The sequence below is a fragment of the Lolium perenne genome, chromosome 6 (assembly GCF_019359855.2).
Source record: "Lolium perenne isolate Kyuss_39 chromosome 6, Kyuss_2.0, whole genome shotgun sequence".
In the NCBI taxonomy this organism is placed as follows: domain Eukaryota; kingdom Viridiplantae; phylum Streptophyta; class Magnoliopsida; order Poales; family Poaceae; genus Lolium; species Lolium perenne.
The window spans coordinates 27,307,684-27,324,265 of record NC_067249.2 but is presented as its reverse complement, the minus strand read 5'-3'; the positions used below and the strand labels follow the sequence as shown (position 1 = coordinate 27,324,265).

The window sequence follows — 16,582 nt, the reverse complement described above, 5'->3', positions numbered from 1 at the left end:
ACTTTTCCCTATTCTTACTTTTTTTTTCTTGAATCCTTTGAATCACTTGGTATGAAGGGAGTATTTATGTTTTCAGTAGTCTCGGTAAATACACTATATTTTTTAGATACACAAGAACATTTTCTTTGAAGTTTGTGAATGTTTAATACTCCCTCCGTCCATAAATAGATGTCTTATATTTGTCTAAATTTGGATGTATCTATATACTAAATAGTATCTATATACATCCAAAATTTGATAAGTCTAAGATATCTATTTATGAACAGAGGTAGTATAATATATACATACACATTTTACTAATATTTCATATATTTTATATTTTTAATTGCACGGAATATACATACACTTTATTGAAAGCCACGAATATTGTATGGTAGATAGATGAATAAATGAATTTCAAAATATGTAGACATTTATTTCGAAATTCCTATGAATCAAACATTGCCCTAAATTTGTATGGTTTTTAAGGGATCTGATCGGCGAACGAGAAATCGAACAAAAGAAACTGTGTAAAAAAGGCGGTTATTTTACACTTTTGGACGATTTTTTTGTTTTTGTTTTGAACAGGACTTTTGGACGGTTTGACCCGGAGCGGACGACACTCACGCCGATACGGAGAGGAGCAGAATGCAGGACGCATGCTCCAGGTACGAACTCTTCCCAATCTCTGCCAAAATGCATGATACTCACCATTACCTCCAAATCGAATCCCGTTCCGATCCAAAATTTCCCCACCCACTTCCGCCTTCCTCCCACCAGCACCAGGGATTGCGCCGGCGGTTCCTCGTCGCCGGCGCGCTCCAGCATTCACGGCCGCTGCAGGAAGGACGGAGAGCTCTGCGGAGTCTTCCGTCGTCGTCCTCCACCAGGGCGAGGGCCGGCGGTTGGTCGTTGCCGTCCGCATTCCGCGCCGCTAGAGGAGGGAGCGCGACCTCCTATCCTAGGCGGCGGCGGCGGCGGCAATGCCACGCTTCCGACCCCGCTCCCCTTCTCTCTACGACCCCGTCCCCTCACCCGGCTATCAGCTGCTGGACGAATTCAAGGATCGCCTGGCCTCGAAGACGCTCAGTCCGGACCTTGCGCACCAACTGTTCGGCAAATTGCTTCGTCAACCCGTCAAGGTACCAGCACGCGCGCTCAACGGCTTTTTCGCCGCCCTCGCGCGTGCCCCGCCCTCCATCGCCTGCCCCGATGGCCCTGCCCTCGCCATCGCCCTCTTCCAACAAATGGCCCGAGCAGGCCAACGTCCGGTGACCGCACCCACCATTTACACATACAGCATACTGATTTATTGCTGCTGCCACACCCACCGCCCGGACCTAGGGCCTGCCTTCTTCGGGCACCTCCTCAAGACAGGTATCAGGGAGGACGTTGTTACTTTCAACAATTTATTGAAGTGCCTCTGTGACATGAAGCGAACGGAGGAGGCTCTGGACGTGCTGCTACACAAGATGCCCGACGATCTGCCTAATGTCATTTCCTACTCAATAATTCTCAAGGGCTTCTGCAACAACGGGAGGAGCCAGCGTGCGCTTGACCTGCTCCGGATGATGACCAAAAAAGGATCTGACCACTCTCCCGACGTGGTTTCATACAACACGGTAATTGATGGCTTCTTGAAGGAAGGTGAAATAAGGAAAGCTTTGGATCTCCATTGTTAATGGGCAGTGCAAAGCAAGAGCAATGGACAAGGCAGAGGAGGTCCTTCGGCAAATGGTCGATAATGGTGTTCGGCCGAATACCATTACATATAACAGCCTGATCCATGGATATTCCACTTCGGGCCAGTTGGAAGAAGTCGCTAGGTTGTTGGAAGAAATGAAAACTCAAGGTATCATGTGGGACGTTTTTACTTGCAACTCATTCATGGACTATCTTTGCAAGACCGGAAGAATCAAAGAAGCTGCAGAATTATTTTATTCCATGGCTGAGAAGGGCCATAAACCCGATGTTGTCTCATACAGCACGCTTATTGATGGCTTCTTGAAAGTGGGTGAAATAAGCAAAGCATGTGATCTATTCCATGAAATGATACAGCAGAGGATTGAGCCTGATGTGGTGACATATAATTCCATTATTGATGGGCAGTGCAAAGCAAGAGCAATGGACAAGGCAGAGGGGGTCCTTCGGCAAATGGTCGATAATGGTGTTCGGCCGAATACCGTGACATATAATAGCCTGGTCCATGGATATTCAACTTTGGGCCAGTTGCAAGAAGTTGCTAGGTTGTTGGAAGAAATGAGAACTCAAGGTATCATGTGGGACGTTTTTACTTGCAACTCATTCATGGACTATCTTTGCAAGACCGGAAGAATCAAAGAAGCTGCAGAATTATTTTATTCCATGGCTGAGAAGGGCCATAAACCTGATGCTGTCTCATATGGGATTATGCTTCATGGTTATGCTACAGAAGGATCCCTTGTTGATATGAATAATTTCCGTGAGCAGATGGTACGAGACGGAGTTGTACCCAGTCTCGGTGTTTACAACATACTGATTGGTGCATATGCTAAGTGCGGAAAGATGGACACAGCAATGCTTGTCTTCGAAGATATGTTGAAGCATGGTGTGAACCCTGATCAGATCACATATTTAATTGTGATAGCTGCATTTTGCAGAATGGGCAGGATGGATGATGCCATGGACAAATTCAGTGAGATGATTGATATGGGAGTACCACATGACACTGATGTTTATGAGTGCATGATCAAGGGTTACTTTAGACAAGGTGATTTGGTGAAAGCCAACGAATTGTTTACCGAAATGAAGAACAAGGATATTCGTCGTAGGCCACAGAAGAGTAGTGGAAGAACATATTATGTTTGACTTTATTATCAGTGCTGGTTAGAGGCCCGATCCTGTTATATTTACTTCAATGATCGATGAATATTGCTTAGTCGCCAAGATGGAGAAAGCATTCAGAGTAGTTGATACTATGGTATCAGTTGGCATGAGCACTAATGTTATTCCTCATGACTTGTTCCTTAGCATGGTTATGCTCTCGTTATCTTGATGTTCTCCAAATGCTTTGTTATTATGATTGGTCTAATGAATCAAGTATTATGGTTGTTAATTTTTAGTTGCTGTTTATTGGTAGTTAGATATATTGTCTAGTTCGACATTTCTCGAAGCAGTGCAAAATTTAGGGTGGATTGTGAGCTTGCTGATTGGGTGTTTTCATGTATAATTCCATGTGTCCAAGATTGCTTCATACTTCATATATGATGGACAACAGGAGCTTTGGGTGGGCCTTGCTATGTTTGTGTCGTTCCAAAAGATTGAACTTTTGATAAAATGTGACATATTGGTGTGTATCAGGGAGAAAGAGAGCACCAAACACTACAGTTGGCCATTCGTCATGAAGCTATAGTATTGGGTCAATTGGTTTATATAATATTATTAGCTGGGTGCTTCTTGGTAGCACCTTGCCGTGAGGATGATACTGTATTAGCCATTATTCTTATGCTTGTATGTATTATTTTACATATCCTGACCTTGTTATGACTTTGAGCGCTGAGAAAAGCATGTAAAGTGCGTCCAATGATCTGGCTAACGGTTTGAATTAGGTGGGTTGCTGGGTGAGACATTTATACAGTTGCCTTGAGTTAAGCACTGCTCTGTACGGCTACTGCAGGTGAGCTCCTCTTTTCGTCTGTAGGTTATGTGTCACCTACAACTTGATGTGATTTTGTTTTGTGTATTACCAAATATAGATTCCTAAATGTGCTATTGCAGATCCAAGGTGAGCTCATCCTATTTTCTTTCTTCAATCTCAGGTTAAGATTCATCTCCCCTTCACAAGTATGTATTTTATTCATCTCATGAAATCATTAATAAATCCTACACTTGTTTATATTGGTGATACAATGATGTGTCAACCAATTGGTTACATAATATGTTGGTTACACATACAGAGTATAAATGAACTACTCAGGTTTAGTATTGATCATTAGAATTGAATACATGTAGGTGTTTTTCCATGTGAGAAATATCATACTGGTGCCATCCTAAAACCTCCTCAAAACAGAATTTCCAGTTTCAGTTTAATGTTGTAGAGCCACGGTGGCGGTGGCGGGCGACCCAGCCATGGTGCCGACTGGACACGGAAGGGGTGGCCGCAGGGAGCAATCAGCAACAGCGATGGCTGGACACGGCAGCGGCAGCAGCAGGGACCTCCCGAGCGACAATTCCTCTTCCTCGCCTCCTCCTACTCTCGACTGTTCGTTGAGGGTTTGATGCCCACTGTTCATGCCATGGCCAGTAAGCATTTGATCGGTTTTAGGTTGAGCGAACACTTTTTTTATCTTTCTCTGGTTAGTCTGATGTGTTTGAATTTTAATTATTGTAGCTACCCAAAAGACTGTTTATGGTCCCTCTAGCAAGGCCTGGAGAGGTGGAAGAGCTGCTAGCTTCAACATCATTCCCAGCACTGGAGCTGCAAAGGTTAGTATAATCCAGCTTGCCTTTTCTTTTATTGTGTGGATAGTATAATCTGGCGGAATGGTATGCTTCTTGCATTGTAGTTCTCACCGGTTTGTTTTCTCTTACATAGATTTTGTTTTGACTGGTTGACCTTTCACAGGCTGCTGGCAAGGTGCTTCAGTCCTTAACGGAGAGTTGACAGGAATGGCCTTCCGTGTCCCAGCTGCTGATATTTTTGTTGTTAATCTAACCGTGAGACTTGAGAAGGCAACCACCTATGAGCAGATCGAGGTTGCGAGCAATGTATATGGTTGTAGATTCAGTATTGCGTAAAATGGATGGTTGTCTCTGGTAATGAGTACTGATCTTCTAACAACTTTGCAGGGAGGAGTCTGAGGGCAAGCTCAAGGGTATGTGTGAAACCAAGGTATTATCGTAACAATTCAGTTTACTATATACCTTTGGGCATGGGCATAAATATCTTCAGCCTGCTTTTAATCTCCTACTAATTTTTGTAATGTATATATCGTGCTCATCTATATTGTATAACCAAAGTAAAAAGTTAAAGGAATATTCGAACAACAAGTTAAAGGAATCTTCGAACAAATTTGTTGGTTTTTTACTCTACAAATAGTGTATACTATTGAAAAATAAACCAAGACCAGTTTCATCATTTCTATTTTTCACATCATATCTCGCTATTTCTAAGATACTGGTCCAGGAAGAGTGCCAAAGGTAACAAGCTACAAGCAGTTACCGAAAGAGTGTCAAAGATTCTTTTATTTTACATTTGTTTCTGCATTTAGCTTGTTCTAATTTGTTTATTCTTCTTGCTTTCACTAAAGTGGAAAAGGGGGAAAGTGAAGTCTCTGTTATATTGATATATTTAAAGGCATCTTGTGATCTAAGAACTTGAGTATCAATGGTGTCGATAGAAGGTGGGTGAGTCTTGGCCAGTCAAAGGTTTATTTGTTGGACATGTCGTAACGGAGAATGTAATTGCAGCTGCGGAGCAGGGCTGTGAAGCAATCAAGCGTACAAACTACTCCTAACTACCTATGTAGAGATCCATGCTATGTAGCTTGACGTATATGCAGTGTACGCTCTATGCAAGACTATTTTTTGTTTTTATTTTGTTTTTAGCTTAATGCATGCTTGGTGGCGGTTTGAAAATGGCTGGTCGCGCTTGCTGCACTATGCGATTGTGTTAGAACTTCATCATTAAGGTCCTCGATCTTTCCTTGGAAAATAGTTATATGAGCTACTATTTTTCTTTTTTCCTTGGCGTTGAAATTGTCATATCTTAATGGAAATTGTCATATCTTAATGCAGCACCTCGATGGAATGGTGTTTCTACAATTATACCTAAGCTGTTAAATTTCAAGGTAATTTTTAATACTAAAATAAGATAAAACTTATAGCTTAAATGTTGCTTTGATTTTTCCATTTGCGCGATAGCGCAACGGGTTATCTGAGGGTTATTAGGTCATTTGAGGCCTAAATTATAAGCACAGTCATGTATTTGTGACAATTATTAGAAGGAAATGGTCGAGGTACTAGATTATTTGCTTTTAGCTTGCATGGTTTGTTGAAGATTTGTATCATTTACTGATTTAAAATTTTAAGCAATGTTAGTACTGAGGCGAAGTTTTCTACCTGCAGAAATTGGATGTGAGGGTGGCCCTGGTGTGGGAGGCGGCGCGGCCTCGGCAGAAGGACCAGACGAAGTCCAGTGTGGCAGGGAGCAAGAAGGAAGGGAAATTTTTTTGGGTCGATTGTTGCTGTTCTGGGTTGGTTACCACATCAACTAAGTTGTGTTCTCCTTTAAGCTCTCGATCTCTTGACGGCGCTGCTGCTACTGGTATTCCTCTCTTCTCGATATTCATTATTTTGTTTCTTACTTTGTAGGCTTATTTGTGTTGCCTCAAACATGAGACTGCTGGGAGTGTTCCTAGATTGAATATGGCTGCTATTTGGGTGATAGGTGACATGGTTTGAAATAGGGCATCTTGGGTAATGATTTGATTACCAAAGATTTCGATTTGCTGTGAAGGGCACAATTATTTGAGCACGGAGGGCAACAAAGGTGCATGGTCTCATGAAGAGGGCATTCTTTTATGTGAGGTCAGATCTGAATTGAATATGATTGATGAATGTTCATTTGACTTTTGCGCATAATGGGTGTACAATTATAGGTACTTATTGCATCTTATTCTTCTAGGTTCATGGATATCATGTGATGGATATTCTCATATTTCTATAAATGGATATCATTGATCCCATCCATAAGGTAATGATTTAAAGGTCCAACGTGTTAAGATTGGTCATTTTTAGGTGCTTTCGAGGCATAGACGTATAGTTCTGAGATTTTGATCTAAAAGAGATTGAAAGTGTATTTTTTTTTTTTACTTTTGATTAAGATGAGATGTTTAAACGATTTGCTAATTTCAAAGAACTTGGTGCTAATGCAATATGTCTCTGAATTTACGTTTTTCATGTGCGTCCTGGTATCTCTACTGAAGATTAATGTCTGGTAACTTCCGTTCGTATCATGTCTGCTTCGTGAAACAGCTTATCAAACTAGGATTTGGTGTATTTCCCTTAAAACTTTATATACCACGTTAAGTGGTTTATTCAATTGAGTATCAAATGTAGGTTATCATTTTGTATGGTACCCCTTTGCTTTGGTCCTGGTAAGAATTGATGCTTAGCTTGGTTTTATCCCCTTATTCCCTATTTATGGTAGGTGTGGTCGATGGATAAAAAAATTGCTTGATGGAAGCCTAAGGCATGCTTGATCCTTGCTTATGTGAGGGCTTGTTTCACTTCAGCTTTTCTTTCATCTATTATTGATAGACCAGATGCATGTAACTATGTTTCCTTAAATTATCTGCTTGTGTTAATTGAAAAAAAAAATAGGACATTTTAAGTTCTCTGCTTACATTTTCAATGCAATCTTTCTGGTGGTTTGTATGTTCTTCTATTTGAAAATTCAAAGCACTCCATATTAATGCATTCTCTATCTTCGGATGTGCCGCTATAAAACTATGCAGCGATATATGTACTACACATGCTTCTGGCAGAGCATGATTAGAAGGTTAATCCCGTATTTTTGTTTGGAACATTAGTCCTTTTATCCATTGTAGGTATTGGGGGCATGCTTGGATAATTTCCTAATGTGTTTTGTATTGTTCTGACCTATGCTTGTATCTAAACGTGTTGACTATTGTTCTGACCGATACATGTATTCTGTATGACATTTGACTGAATGAAGAGTTACTTATGGGTGCTCTAATCAATTTTAAGAGTTACATATATGCTTTTAGATTTTTTTATGTGTTCATAGAATAGATTGCGCTTCTTATGCATTGAAATAACATTGAACCTCTTTCTGCATGATACTGGCATGCATGTATTGTTATGTACTAGAGTGCACCAACGGATGTATGTTTGTCGACTATTTTGTGCTTATGGTGAACTCTTGTGACTGAATATTTCGACATTGATATATCATCTGCTTCTACTTTCTGTTAATTGTTTTATAACTATTTTACTCCAAGCCTCTAACCCTCCTAACAGAAAATGACTAGCCCAGTCGCACCACTGTGTGACTGCATGGACCTTTGAATTGCCCCAACCTCTAATTATTTGACCCTTTTGATAGTTGTATCTACAACTGGTACCAATCTTTTTTTCCAATGTTTTCATTTTCCTACCATGTAAAGTGCTCTTTATGTTAGTTAGGCATAAAGTAGATGCCCAAGATATATTTAGAACATGTTTGGTAATGTGCAATGTGCCAATGTCTCCATTCCAGGTTATAGATTTTGCTTTCAAACTTTTATCCTTCAAATGTATTTCGTTTTCTCCAACCTCTTTAATTGTGTCCGTGGAGCTTGCTGAACTGTGATTCTTATGTAACAGCGAGACCCTTCAGTTATGTTATAAAATCCTTAATTATTGGAGCTATTCATATGCATGTACCAGTGCATGAAGGAAGACTATTTTCTTGTATTACTTTATGACTTATTCTTATTGACCATTGAATGGTGCACGCATATGCTGTTGTGTATGCGTGTTCCGGTATATATTTGTTCTGCGGACAGTGCACATAGAGATGAATCTCTTAGTGCATGATTCTTTGAAAATATACTTATGTGGTTATGATATATTGAGCATTTCTATTATGCACTTATATTATTGTTTCCTCCGAGCATCAGAAAGTCTTATCTTGTTTTGTTGTTTTTTCCAGTTTACAAATGATCATCCACAAGCTTGAGTGAGCTCAAGCAGCAAGCAGCCAATACGAGAAGACTTAGTAGTTCATCTTTGTATTAAGATGCAACAAGCATCTGCTATGGTTTCTGAAACGGCACCATTCTCTGCAATGCAGCAAAATAATCTGGACAAACTTTGCTGAGTTTGGATGGAAACAAATAAAGTAATGAGAATTTAGAATACTTTATTTTGTGGCAATCTTTGTGAATTTGGTATGTTTTCCCATGCCTAATCAGACTTTGATATTTAGGTCTTTGGGCTTATGTGTTTTTGTGCCTGCACTGTAATGTGTAGTGAATCTAAACATCATCTCATTTAAGTGCCAAAGTAACTTATTATTGACTTATGAACATGGAGCAACCAATTAGTGTAAAACTTATGGCTTGATTAATGTCCCGTTTTGCCTTTGCGCCGGGGCGCAACGGGTCATCTATAAATGGAAGAATTGCCATCATATAAGTTCCTGGGATTGTATTAGACCACAGACAAAAAGTATAATTTACAGATGAAATGAATAAATGCAGAATTGCTATCCTATAAGTTCCTACCTTGAATTGCCATCCCATAAGTTCCTGGCTTGATTTGAAAATAAGTGGTCAACTTTAGCACTCTGGTCTTGGGTTTTTCATTGAAAAATATATGAGCTACTGTTTCACTTTTGGCTTTGCGCTAAAATTATCATATCTTATTGCAGCATCTTGATAGAATGGTGTGTCTACAATTATACTAATCAGTTAAATTTTAAGCTAATTATTAATACTAAAATAAGCTAAATCTTATAATTTAAATTTTGTCTGGATTCTGCCATTTGCGCGATAGCGCAACAGGTCATCTAGTTATTGATAAAATGTGAGGTATTGGTGTACATCAGGGAGAAAGAGAGCACCAAACACTACAGTTGGTCATTCCTCATGAAGCTAGAGTATTGGGTCAATTGATTTATATGGTATTATTAGCTGGGTGTTTCTTGGTAGCACCTTGCTGTGAGGATGATATTGTATTAGCCATTATTCTTATGCTTGTATGTATCATTTTACATATCCTGACCTTGTTATGACTTTGAGCGCTGAGAAAAGCATGTAAAGTGCGTCCAATGATCTGGCTAATGGTTTAGAAGGGGTTACTGGGCCATTTTATTTTTTATTTATGTTTTTGCTTCCTTTTACCAGCCATATGAATAGAATGTGAGGATACTGCAAAACTAAATTCACTTTGCCACCATTGGCACTGGTTTTGTGTCAGATTTTTAAATATCTTTCCAGAGCTTTTAGCTACCACGGTAATAACAAATGGAGTCAATAATAATGTACTTGTCATACCAAATATTTCCACATGACAAAACTAAACACTTATGTACATGGTAGAAGCCAAAAATAAGGAAATCTGATCACTCAAATCGTGATCATCATGCGCTTTGAATAACCGAGACCAAAGTTATCAAAACGAGAATCTATATATGCTGATCACAAAGATTGATGTCATCTAGTTTGATGGAAGTCTAGCCATTTAAATCGAATCAATGTGTACAATCATCTGCAGCCCTATACTACACGAGTATCAGAACAACTTTCACGATCCCACTCACAGCTTATGAGTTACAACACCTGAAGCTGATGGGAATGGTAGATAATATAAGAAAATATGCTGATACAACAGGCTACTTCAGCCTAGTTATAACTGAAGAATCTATCACAACTCCAGCTTGGAGTATACTGCCAGATTAAAAGGCTACTCTAGCATAGTTTAGTAATTGTAATCAATTAATGAATCTTCGAGCTCGCAACTCAGATGGTCTGAGTCTTAGCCAACTATTTGCACTGCAGCTGCCTCTGCAATGGCTTTGAACTCCATGTCAGCTCTTGTATAGTAGTAGGGAAGATCACTGTAGGCTTCCTCTTGCTCTCCTCTAGGTATGGGAAGTCCTCTGTGAAGTGCAGGCCACGGCTCTCCCGCCTCGCGAGCGCGCTCTTTACTACCAGCTTTGCACAACAAAAGAGGTTCCTCATTTCGCAGGCCTCGATCCCCACCGTGGTTGGCTTCCAGCCCCTCCTGAATAAAAATTGCTCCCACTCTGACTCCAAATCACCAATCTTCCATTCCGCATTCTTCAGCCGGTTCGTTGACCGCACTATACCAACATACTCCCACATTATGGATTGCAGCTCCATCCTGGTCTTCCTTGTCCTATCAATGATGTCAGAGAGTGAACTGTCCCTAATAGAGATAGGGAGCACAGGACGGGCCCATTTCGCCGCGAGGTAAGGGTCAGCATCCACATCAACCATGTGATCGATAGAGGGCTGCACGGCTCTCTGAGCAAATACCAATGCTTCCAGCAATGAGTTGCTTGCTAGACGATTAGCCCCATGCAATCCAGTGCAAGCAACCTCACCAGCAACATACAAGCCTTTCACACTTGTCTCCCCCTGTAAGCCAGCCCGAACACCACCGCACATGTAATGAGCTGCTGGAACGACAGGTATGGGCTGCCGTGTGATGTCCAGACCATGCCGCAGGCATTCAGCTGCAATGTTGGGAAAATGAGCAAGAATTTTCTCTCTTGGTTTGTGGCTGATGTCCAGAAGGACATAATTCTCTCCACGCTTCTTCAGTTGATCATCTATACTTCTTGCGACCACGTCTCTCGGCGCCAACTCTGCGCGGTCATCATATAAAGGCATAAATCTCTCCATGGATTGATTATAGAGAATTCCTCCATCTCCTCTGACTGCTTCTGTTACAAGAAATGCATTATCTCTTGTTTTAGCTGGTTTTACTGGGAGGCCTTCGTCTGCTAGTGCAGTTGGATGGAACTGCACAAACCTGCCATTGCGAAATAGCAACATTTTATTATGTAACTCCAGAGTTCTGTATACGAATAAAGTTACAGAAGTGGAATGAAGAAAAATAAAGGAACTGAGATCAATTAACTCCAGAGTTCTGTATACGAATAAAGTTACGAAAGTGGAATGAAGAAAAATAAAGGAACTGAGATCAATACATTGCTACTAGTGCAAAACTGATCAGGGAAGCAACCCGTTCAAAAAAAATATCAGGGAAGCATGGGTCAGTAACTCAGTTAACACGGAATAAATATACATCAAAACAGCAGAAAACTTACTCCATATTGGATATCACAGCTTGAGCGCGATGACACATTGCGATTCCATCCCCAGTAGCCACCTGAAACATTGAGATTTAAAAAGTCTTAGGAAAATCGTGAGCATTGCATAAATAACCTATTTCATGTGAAAGACAAATCAGATGATATGCCACAGTCATATGTCCATCTATCTTAGACCATTTAAGACCTATGTTGTAATTCAAGACATCAGATAAACTGAGATGCATTAAAGAAAATCCACCATATTCAAAGATAACAAAGAACGGGTGCTTAAAGTACCGGTGGATTGGTTGTTGTGGGATATATATGGCCAGCTCCTCCAGATGCAAGCAATGTTACTTTTGAGATGAAACGGACTACCTGTATATGACATAATATGATAAGACCCAAGTGATCTAGCTTGAAGTAATCTTTGATGAAAATGGTAAGTAACCTGGAAATGACAAACATGACAAGAGGGGAAAATAAGGATACTGAGGAGGACATAAGAATTCCAGTTGATGTACCTTCTGAGCTTTGGTGTCCAATGAATCCACTCCATAACAATATATTTCGCCATTGTTCTGCGGTAAAACACTTCACTTCAGACACTGTGGTTCGAATGGAAACTCCAATATGAGGTGCTAATTGTGCATTTGTACATAGCAAACATATTTCCATTTATGGAACATGAACTGTTCGGGTCATGGAGTAACTCAGTCAAAACAACCCATGAAGTTGAATGTGACTGGAACGAAATAAATGAAAGATGAAAAATAGGCGCAAAAAACAAAGTGACAACTTGTCAAGCCAAGTAGTGCCACATCAAATCTAGAAAAGGTGCCTTACAGTTTATTTAGCATTACTTAAAAACATTTAAAGGTTGCACTTAATATGTCACTATCGACAAACATTTGGAAACCAACAGGACATCTATCACCAGTACCTTGTCACTTCCAAGTCTGTTTCCTGAAAACAAAGCAGTTCAATGACAAGACTTCAGTTTTTTTGGCTACAAACTACTTTATTCGACGAGTTGTTGCTTGTCAAGTCACTATAAGGAAATGGTTATTCAGTCTTAAGCAGAAAATGACCAATCCCCAACAATTTCATCCAGCCAAGTCCACTAGCAGCTTGTATAAAATATTACGAGTAATTATTGCCACGTACTCTTACCAGGTGCCAACCAATATTCAGTCCAGTTTTTGGTTTCATGTGGTCTTATTAGTCTGAAGGATATCACCTAATTAACGGTCAAGTTTCCAAAGTAATAGCGGGAAAATGGAAACACATGCATGCACATAGATGCAACAAATGGAGGTGAACAACATTATTAGCAAAAAGAAGGTACTATCCATCAAATAATCAACAGTATAATTACACACAAGGTTTGACAATGAAACAAGACGCAGCATATGAATCAGCAAATGAATGCATAAGAAGCATAAATACCAACCTGACAGGTCAACAGATCAATTGCATAGTGATGGCCAAACAAAGAAATGTTTTCATCATTTTCAACCGCCTGAAGCAGTGCTCTTTCGATCTCTCTTCCCGTCATATCAGCGGAGTGCACTATTCTGTTATGAGAATGTCCACCTTCCCTTGCAAGGTGCAGTCTGCCATCTTCGCCATGGTCAAATGAAGCACCCATGGCTATTAGCTCTTTGACACGCTCTGGACCTTCTGTGCATACAATCTGAGGAAGGAGGTCATTGATCAAGAAGAATGAATTAAAGTTCATCACAGGTAAGGATCCATTCACCCGTATAACGACAGACAAGAAAGCAACCACTGCGCTCATGACAGATGCTGGACTTACTCTGACGGTCTCTTCATCACAGAGATAAGCCCCAGCAACAATCGTATCTTGCATATGGCTTTCCACGGAATCCGAGGGGCATAGAACGGCACTGACACCGCCTTGTGCGTAGTTGGTGTTGCTCTCATGAGGCTCTGCTTTGGTAATGATAGCCACAGAGCCGTGCTTGGAAACTTCCAGAGCGTACCTGAGGCCAGCAACCCCGCTGCCGATGACCACAAAATCAAAATATCTCGTGGTATCATCTTGCAAGCGTGAGAGGGCAGAGGCTCTGATGGAGCCGACCCTGTGCCGCGCATGCTGCTGCTGGGGAACACTGACGGCCTTCGCGCCCACGAAACGGGGGATACTGCAGAATCTGCAACATGACCAGCATGCTGTCATCATCAGCTTAAAGTTTGGTTGATAATGGTATTGCCTTTTTAAGAAAGAACTCATTTAAACAAAACAAAAAATCACGGAGAAAAGAATGAGGAGGATTTTTAGAAGTTGAAAGTTTCAGCAGCTTGGATGGTAAACATGGCTCCAAGTCGTACATAACAATTTCAGACGGCAGGCCATGGAATTACAACAAGCATACGACCATCTGAAACAAGTAGTACTATACTGCAGAGTAGTGGTTGTGAGAGCGGGGGACTTCACCTTGAGATCTCAAGCTGGGCGCACGTTCTGAAGGACAGAGGAGGCAGGCCAGACGGCTGCATGCGTGCTCTCTGCGCATGCATCGCCCCCTGCTGGAAGCCAGCAGCGCCGCCCATCAGTTTGGCCATCCCGGCGCCGGCTCTGCACAGCACGGAGATTAACCATGAAGGATCTAACGAAAGAAAGAAAGCAGAGCATCCAGAGGGAAATCGGGAATGGCAAGGTTACAAGAACTGGGCAGAAGAGGGTGATTAAAAAAGACCACCGGGAAGATCTATGGGGAAACAAAACATTAAAGAACGGTACCTGTAGAAAGATCTGATCGCGCGGTTCAAGAAACGAGCCGCCGGCCAAGGTGGGGGGAGGAACGGGACGGGCAGTCGCGTGAGGCTCCAATGGCGTGGAGGAGGAGGCTAGAAATCCAGCGGCGCGGCGGTCACGCCCTTTGGGCCTCCGAAGGAGCTGTGCGGAGGCGGGCGAGAGCGATGGAGTGCGTGCGTGCGGAGGAGAGGGAAACAGCAGCGCGAGAGGAGAGACCAGTTGGGCGGCTTTGGGGAGTTGGGAGGGAGAAAGAGACGAGCAGCAAATTGAACGAAAAAGGCAAGCGAAAGGCGAGGAAAATTCGTCGCACCCCGAGGAGCCACCCCTCGCCGTCGCCGCCGCCGGCGTCGTGCGGATTCGATTTGAGAGATTTTCTCTCTTTTCCGCCTTTCTGAACCGATCGCTCACGTACAGTCCATTTCTTTTCCAACTGGGGCCCACGAACCGACGGAAGCAGGAAGTCAGCCCACTATGAGCAAAGCGAGCGCACATGCCCCGATCGACCGTCCCGAGAGCACCTTTTCCTTTCCCTCAAAAAAAAAAAAAAAGAGAGCACCTTTTCCTATTTTTATTAATAACCACTAGTTGAATGCCCGTGCTTCGCCACGGCTAAAAAAACTTAACTATTTGGCAGAACAAAATTTATCGCATGAAATTTTAGTTCAAGAATTATGTCCTATTATAGCTATGTTGTACAACCTCAACAGTTTCTTGTTTTTCTCACGTTCTGTAAAATGTTTATAAATCAATAAAAAAATGTTTATTAAAGGAATACAGTAGGAAAGAAGTTTTGATTCACAATGCTACCTTATTTGATATGGTATCCATACATGGTACAAAACAAGTATCGGACTTGTTTCTTCATTCAGCCACCGATCTACAGTGGCACGTCGTAGAATCAATTTACTCCCTCTCTCAGTCCCACTTATATGAAAAGGCTAATAAACCCGTCTTAATTCATCATACATGGTAACTAAAACCACGAACAATGAGTCTATAATCAATTCCCCACAAATTTTGCTGCATCACAACCTTTTAAATTATATATTTTTCTTCCATGTAGGTATCTTCCTCCTCTCGGATGTCCATCTATTCTCTTATCGGCTATAGAGCCAATGTTTTTTTTTTACTTCCAACCAGCAACATCGTATATTGCATCATTTCATCATCGTATACGTACATTTTCCTAATCATTGAATCTCCGCGATTGAAGCCCCTACCGGTGAACTCACCAGGTAGCCCCACAACACTCTACCTTTTGCATGTTGTTGTTATTGTTCTCCGCTATGTTGCCATCCTCCTTGGCATCTCTTTTCCATGTACCTTCTCCTACCTTGGAGAATTAATTTTTGAATATTTGATACTCTTTTTTCTTCTCTCCACTCTACATCCACATTTGTCCCTATGATGATGCTTGACTCCTTGCATTATTTCACTCCAACTTTGTCCGTGCGATTACGCTCAACACTTAAAAGTGACATTCGTTGCGATGGAATATTAATAAATATTTACACTTATTTTTCACTATAAAACACACATGTGAAAGTGCATGAACCTTGTGATTATGTTACAAACCCTGACATCTATTTTCCATTTACCATCTCTAGAGGCAACTTGCAGCAGTTCATATTCTCTCTTATGTCATATTCAGTTAATTCCATTCAAGGGGTTTCAGATTTTGACATGCATGGACTTATTCCCCCTCAATCTGATTCAGTAGCCACCAAACCGATGGATGGAGCCATATTTCACGTCTTGCTTTAATGAAGCGAAAGGTCCATGTAGGAAGTCAGCCCCACTGGATTCAACAAGTTTATAAGCACTTCAGACAAACACTCTCGTGGTTTCTGATTATCCGATAAATATTAATATATTCTTGGTGATATTGGTCACCCACATATCTCTTGCTAACACACAAGCACACACGCTGCGGTCCTTCCCTGTGACTCCAATGTTGCCGGAGTCGGGTGACTTGGGGACGAGGGATGCAGGTG

General features: G+C 41.3%; 2 protein-coding genes and 1 pseudogene across 3 annotated transcripts; 2 read left to right on the top strand and 1 right to left on the bottom strand.

The window, feature by feature from the left end:
• The first annotated feature begins 588 nt into the window (after positions 1-588).
• Positions 589-3,079, top strand: LOC127308512 (uncharacterized). The gene is made up of 2 exons (XM_071821505.1): positions 589-1,626; positions 1,991-3,079. The coding sequence occupies exons 1-2, from the start codon at positions 963-965 to the stop codon at positions 2,824-2,826; spliced, it is 1,500 nt and encodes a 499-aa protein (XP_071677606.1). The 5' UTR covers positions 589-962; the 3' UTR covers positions 2,827-3,079.
• Positions 2,906-8,963, top strand: LOC127308513 (uncharacterized; annotated as a pseudogene).
• Positions 8,964-10,181: 1,218 nt separating this feature from the next.
• On the bottom strand, positions 10,182-14,974 carry LOC127308514 (L-aspartate oxidase, chloroplastic). Of its 2 annotated transcripts, none has more exons than XM_051339352.2 (8): positions 14,574-14,974; positions 14,268-14,408; positions 13,596-13,983; positions 13,260-13,502; positions 12,331-12,387; positions 12,104-12,184; positions 11,822-11,883; positions 10,182-11,523 (listed from the first exon to the last, which is right to left on the bottom strand). In XM_051339352.2, exons 2-8 carry the CDS (start codon positions 14,393-14,395, stop codon positions 10,509-10,511), a joined length of 1,974 nt encoding a protein of 657 aa, XP_051195312.1. In that variant the 5' UTR covers positions 14,396-14,408; positions 14,574-14,974; the 3' UTR covers positions 10,182-10,508. The 2 variants fall into 2 exon arrangements, with proteins under 2 accessions (XP_051195312.1, XP_051195313.1); XM_051339353.2 differs by having other exon boundaries at positions 13,626-13,983; positions 14,574-14,972.
• Between the last annotated feature and the right edge of the window lie 1,608 nt (positions 14,975-16,582).

Bases quoted from the DNA above. Each gene is read 5' to 3' on its own strand.
- LOC127308514 (XM_051339352.2), bottom strand. From the start codon at position 14,395: ATGGCCAAACTGATGGGCGGCGCTGCTGGCTTCCAGCAGGGGGCGATG. The intron at 12,185-12,330 runs GTACATCAACTG...TGTCATATACAG, and splicing joins TGGACACCAAAGCTCAGAAG to GTAGTCCGTTTCATCTCAAA. The intron at 11,884-12,103 runs GTACTTTAAGCA...TCAATGTTTCAG, and splicing joins CCACAACAACCAATCCACCG to GTGGCTACTGGGGATGGAAT.
- LOC127308512 (XM_071821505.1), top strand. From the start codon at position 963: ATGCCACGCTTCCGACCCCGCTCCCCTTCTCTCTACGACCCCGTCCCC. The intron at 1,627-1,990 runs GTGAAATAAGGA...GCTTCTTGAAAG, and splicing joins TGATGGCTTCTTGAAGGAAG to TGGGTGAAATAAGCAAAGCA.